Genomic DNA, 5,832 nt, shown 5'->3' on the forward strand with positions numbered 1-5,832 from the left:
ATGAGGCGAACCAGAACAAGAAAAATGGAAGCGTTTTTCAGATATAGAATATTCAACGAGAAATCTATGGAAACTGTGAACCGCGAATTAACTCGGCGAAAATAAAAAGATTTTGATTATAAATTATAAGAAAGGAGGAAAGAAATTTATTCCTTTTTGCATAATAATACTCTTCATAATATTTGTCCATCTTTTGGACAAATTTTGAATCCTGAAAACACTTTCAACGATCGAAAGTGTATTTCAAATTAACTAAATTTGATACGATCCAAGAAAAAAACGATATTTTTCCAAATCTTTTTCGAAAATAAAGCTTCGATCGATGATTTGAGGATTCGAGCGAAGGATTGGTATTATTACTTGCGAAAATATTCGAATCAGAATTACAAATGATCCCCATCTCGCGGTCTAATTAGTTTTCGAGGTATTTCGCCGCGTAGAAATCCAAAGCAACGCCATTATACGCCGATATTACGGTATGTGTATGTGTGTGTGTGTGTGTGCTCCCTCGATCCGTTGTCGATACCGAGGGGAGAAATTTGAGCGCGGGCAAAGGGCGTGCTTTCTCATGCGATGCTGTTCATAATTCTCCTCACGTCGCCCGAAACGATCGTTTTCGGTATAGTTAGCGGCGATTGCTTGGCCCCCGTCGTTTCTGAAATTAACGACAGGTATTCGATAACACACCATCGTTGCGATCACCAACGATTTCACGCTTTGCTCCTTCTCCTTTTATCTATTTTCCTTTTTTGAAAAATCTCGATGTTTCGCTAGAGGAAAAATTAAAAAATCGATCCGAGGAAAAGAGACGTTCGTTGTGATTTTTTTTTTTTTTTTAGAGATTTTTTAAAGAAAAGTTTTTAAAAGTCGAGTTTAATTATTTAAAGTAGGTATTTTTATCTCTAATATTTTTAATTTATTCGATCATTCGATACATCGATTCTTCTAATCGAATCGATTGATGGAATGTGTACGTATTCATTTTGGAAATAATTTTTTTTTTTTTCAATCGTTCATTCTAGAAACGAAATTCTGACAAATTGTTTCATCAATAAAATTCCAACGATATCGAACATTCTTTTTGTCGCGGCCAATACTCGAGTTTCATTGTTCATCGTCATACATCGTTCCCGATTTTGGATAAAAAAATTACACTTTTTCGTAAAATAAACGTAAAATAAATTTCATTTTTCCAAATATATCCAAATTTTGTTTTTTTTTTCTTCTTTATTAGAAATTTTTCTAATATTTTTCCAATAGAAATTTCAACAACGATTAAAAATATTCGAAAAATTTTAAAAAATACAATTGTACAATTATACATTACTCTCTTTTCAAGTACCGTGCACGAAATGAATTTACCAAAGTTAAAAATTGTCGAGAAATTGTTAGAAAATAAATATTCCTATTATTACGTTTCCCTTTTTTTTTTTTTTTTTTTTTTTTTTTTTACCATTATTGTTACGGCACATCGAGAGAATAGAATCGATGAAAAATTCGATAGAAACGGATTGGATAAACGGGATGGAATGGTGGTATAGATCTGGAACGGAATCCTGTCGTGTCCAGCAAGCACGCATCCCAGAGGTGACAGAGTCTCGTCACGTCGAGAGTTCGTTTCGCTCGAGGTTCCATGGAAGTAAAATCGAAGGGGCCACTTACCAGGTACCACTGTTCCTTAAAGAGAGGATCCGTGAACAGGTTTTGAAGAGGCACACCTCTGTTCCTTTGCCGATGGTACGTGGTCTGCCTGGGACGTGGGCCGAACTCGTCGAAAAACGTCGGATAATCGAACGAGAACGACGAGGGCATGAAATCCCTCTTCTTTCGTTTCTTCTCGTGCTGCTGTTGGAACCATCGTACCTGGAAAAACAGCGCGCCGGACAATTTTTATTCGGGTGGAATAATCTCGTGGTGGAAGGAGTTCGGAGCACGTGCGAAATTCGCGCGTTGAACTCGAATAAAACCATTTATATAGATTTCATCGAAGTTTTATACACGAAATATAAAAGTATGACTTTATAAAAAAAAAAAAAGTCGTGCTAAAATAATAATTTTTTTTCGAATCTCGTCGAAAAGAAAAATTGCGTTTTCCGTAATTAAATAATATTTATTGGATAAATCGGATAAAATCTTAAAGTGGAAGGAGTTTGAAAACGTGTGAAATTCTCTGCAACTCTAAGGAAGAGGATAAACGAGTTTAAGGAAATTTTACCCGAAGTTTTACGTACGATACGAAATATAAAATATGACTTTATAAAAAAATCGTGTTCGATAATTAAATAATTTTTTCTCGTCGAGAAGAAAAATTTCGTTTTAATTAAATAACTTTTATCATATATAAAAATATCCCCTTTCTCCTCCATCCATAGTTTTTTCGAATAAAAATTGAACCGTACGTAATAAAATAATTCTCTATTTTTTTCGATGCTGATAAAAGATCGATGAAAAATTGTCCAACACGAAGGATGGATTTTCCTTTCCATTAAAGTGTACACATTTCGAGAGAGAGACAAACCTTCAGAGAAATCGAGGGCGAATAAGAAATGCGTTCGTACGTACACATACATACATACATACATATATATATATAGTAGTACATATAAATCCTTGGGGTAACGTTAACGTTAAACGAGATTGATTTATCGCGACGGTCGCGAATTGAAATTTATTTCTCTTCGCGTGAAATTTGGCGCTTTTAACAAACGCGAGGTTTGCGAACAAGCCTCGTTTCATTCCCTCGATCATCGATTTATAAAACAACGAAATTGGTAACTTCGAACAATCGTTTGCCATACTCGATATATAATAAATAATATAGCGTGTTTTCTAATCGAGCCTTTAACCTAATCAAAAGTAGCGTTCAACAAGTTGGCAAGAAATTTATATTTATTCAATTCTGGAAAATTACAATCTATCTGGTCGAAATCGTTGCGGATAATGGAGGGGGATAAGCGGTGGCGCTTATCGGCGCGGAACGGCGAGTCCACTTTTTTGGAGGTTGGCCAAAATTCGGGGGCCCGTGAATTTTCGCCGTGGCGAGGGTTTATTTAACGTCGGCCGGCCGATATGAATGAAAACGATGNCGGCTGCGTATATTTTTCTCGCGTTATTTCGGTTTCCGTTTGCTCGCGACACCGTGAACCGTGAACACGCGAAATTTTTAATCAGGGGAGAAGATGTGGCAATTTTTTTTTCTTTGAAGAGAGAAATGAAATTAGATATTGGAAAAAAAATTTTGAAAATTCGAAAGGGGCGGAAAAAGATTCGGAGGAATAGGAGGATTTTAGATTTCTGTCGATTATTGAAATTCCGCCCAATTGTTGCGAGAAGAAAACGAAAATTTTTTTTTTCTTTGAAGAGAGAAATGAAATTAGATATTGGAAAAAAAATTTTGAAAATTCGAAAGGGGTGGAAAAAGATTCGGAGGAATAGGAGGATTTTAGATTTCTGTCGATTATTGAAATTCCGCCCAATTGTTGCGAGAAGAAAACGAAAATTTTTTTTTTCTTTGAAGAGAGGAATGAAATTAGATATTGGAAAAAAAATTTTGAAAATTCGAAAGGGATGGAAAAAGATTCGGAGGAATAGGAGGATTTTATATTTCTGTCGATTATTGAAATTCCGCCCAATTGTTGCGAGAAGAAAACGAAAATTTTTTTTTTCTTTGAAGAGAGCAATGAAATTAGATATTGGAAAAAAAATTTTGAAAATTCGAAAGGGGTGGAAAAAGATTCGGAGGAATAGGAGGAATTTAGATTTCTGTCGATTATTGAAATTCCGCCCAATTGTTGCGAGAAGAAAACGAAAATTCGCAGGGACGTTTCGATCACCGCGAAATTACGCCTCGTATACGCTTTAAGAAATCCAATTTAAAACACAGTTGGTGACGTAGACACGGGTGAGGGGTGAAAAGCTTGGCAACGCGTGACAAAAGTTATTACACGTTACACGGCCCGTGTAACGACGTTAAACGATTTGCTGTTTGATGGCAAACTTGATTAGACTGCGCTTAATAACCTTTCCGTGTAATCTGATTGTATGCAACTCCTGTTCACCGGTATACAACAAGCTCGCGTTAGCGGTATATATATATACTTATTCGTGGATCAACTGGAAAGCATTTTTGATGCCGAATCCTCGCGGTATATGCATTAGAACGGAGAGAGCTTCAACTTATTGTATTCGCTTTCCTCGATTTCGTAAAATATTGACGTGAGTGCGAAACGCGATTTTTTAATTATCATCTTAAATCTTGAATCCGATTCAATTGTACTGAAATTATAACTCCGAAGATAGTGACTTCCGGTCAATTAATGAAACATTAATTGTCCTTTAAAATACTTTTCGATTTATATCGATACGATTTCTGGTTCCCGAAATATCGTCGTATAAAGAAAGGATAGTTTTTATTCATTTGCTTCGAACTTGATTGAATCTTATTGAAATTAGAAAAATTTTGAAGCGCTATAACTCCAAAGGTAGCGACTTCCGGTCAATTAATGAAAGATAGTTAGAAGCGCGGAACCTTGTCCTTTAAAATGCTTTTTTATTTATTTCGAAACGATTTCCGGTTCCCTAGATATCATCATGTAAAGAAAGAACTAATTTTTAATTATTTTACACTCGATTAAATCCTATTGAAATTAGAAAAACTTTGAACCGCTGTAACTTCGAAGATAGCTACTTCCGGTCAATTAATGAAAGATAGTTAGAAGCGCGGAACCTTGTCCTTTAAAATGCTTTTTTATTTATTTCGAAACGATTTCCGGTTCCCGAGATATCGTCGTGTAAAGAGAAGCTTAATTTTTAATCGTTTCGTTAACCATTTCGTTCTTATCTCTTACTCGGATCTCTCGCTCGCACTCGTGCGATCGACCTATTTTAAATTCTAATAAATAAGATTCCTGGAAAGACGCAGTACGCATTTTCAAGAAAAAATATAGATTAAGTCGCGGGCCCGTTTATAATCTCCGCGTGTTAATACGTGTTAAGCAGTTGAAAGAAACTTTGAATTTTGTTATATCTCGATAATTAATTGAGATAATGAAACAAAAAGTGATTTCAATAACACGGTTTTTTCTATATTCGGATGACCAAGTTTCGGTGACAATATTTTAATTTCTTTTCGCGTTTTTTTAATATAAGAATTCAAAGTTTTATGAATGCAATGATTCGTTGTGAAAATATAATATTTAGCATGTTTTTTTTATACAATATGACATATCTCAACTGAACTGAATTGGAATTGAACTTTTTCCATTTCCACTTTGAAATTACTTCCCATTAACTGAACCATTAATCCGTTTGGATATCAATTGAAGGAAAGAATGATCTCGACTAATCACTTCCCCGTTTTAATTTTCTTCGGTTATTTTACTCTGATTTAGACAATTGTTGCTTCCTCATAAATACAAGTTATGTGTCTTGTAAATGGCTCAACCTTCGTATTTGTTGAATAAACCTTTTCACTGTCGTTTCATCTCGCGTCGAAGTGTTTCATCGGGCGAGAAAAAGACAATGGCGCGGTTGAAAAGATGGCGCAAGCACAATATTATCTTTGGAAACACCGCTGATATTTTACCGTGTTTTTGCTTGTAGAAAAAAGAACGAGGGCAAAAGGGGAAGAGAGAAACAGTGTCGACATTTCTAAGACAGTCATCGCATGATTACTTTTTTATTTTAATGCTCTGTCTTTTTATCTGTTCTCCCTCCTCCTCTTTTTTTCTATCCCATTTGATAATATTATAAGATATATTATCTAAGGAATGACGAGATGATTTAATAAATGATTTAATAAATTAGTAAAAAAAAAAAAAAAAAAAAAATTAA

At 34.8% G+C, this 5,832-nt stretch overlaps 1 protein-coding gene across 1 annotated transcript in view; it reads right to left on the reverse strand.

Annotated features, from left to right (window-relative positions):
* Positions 1–5,832, reverse strand: part of LOC102676497 (furin-like protease 2) — a 402,319-nt gene that overhangs the window by 13,497 nt on the left and 382,990 nt on the right. The window contains exon 4 of the mRNA XM_006609486.2: positions 1,663–1,863. Coding sequence (XP_006609549.1) covers positions 1,663–1,863 — 201 coding nt within the window. The remainder of the gene's footprint in view (positions 1–1,662; positions 1,864–5,832) is intronic.

Source organism: Apis dorsata, unplaced genomic scaffold, assembly GCF_000469605.1.
Source record: "Apis dorsata unplaced genomic scaffold, Apis dorsata 1.3 scaffold_56, whole genome shotgun sequence".
Classification (NCBI taxonomy): domain Eukaryota; kingdom Metazoa; phylum Arthropoda; class Insecta; order Hymenoptera; family Apidae; genus Apis; species Apis dorsata.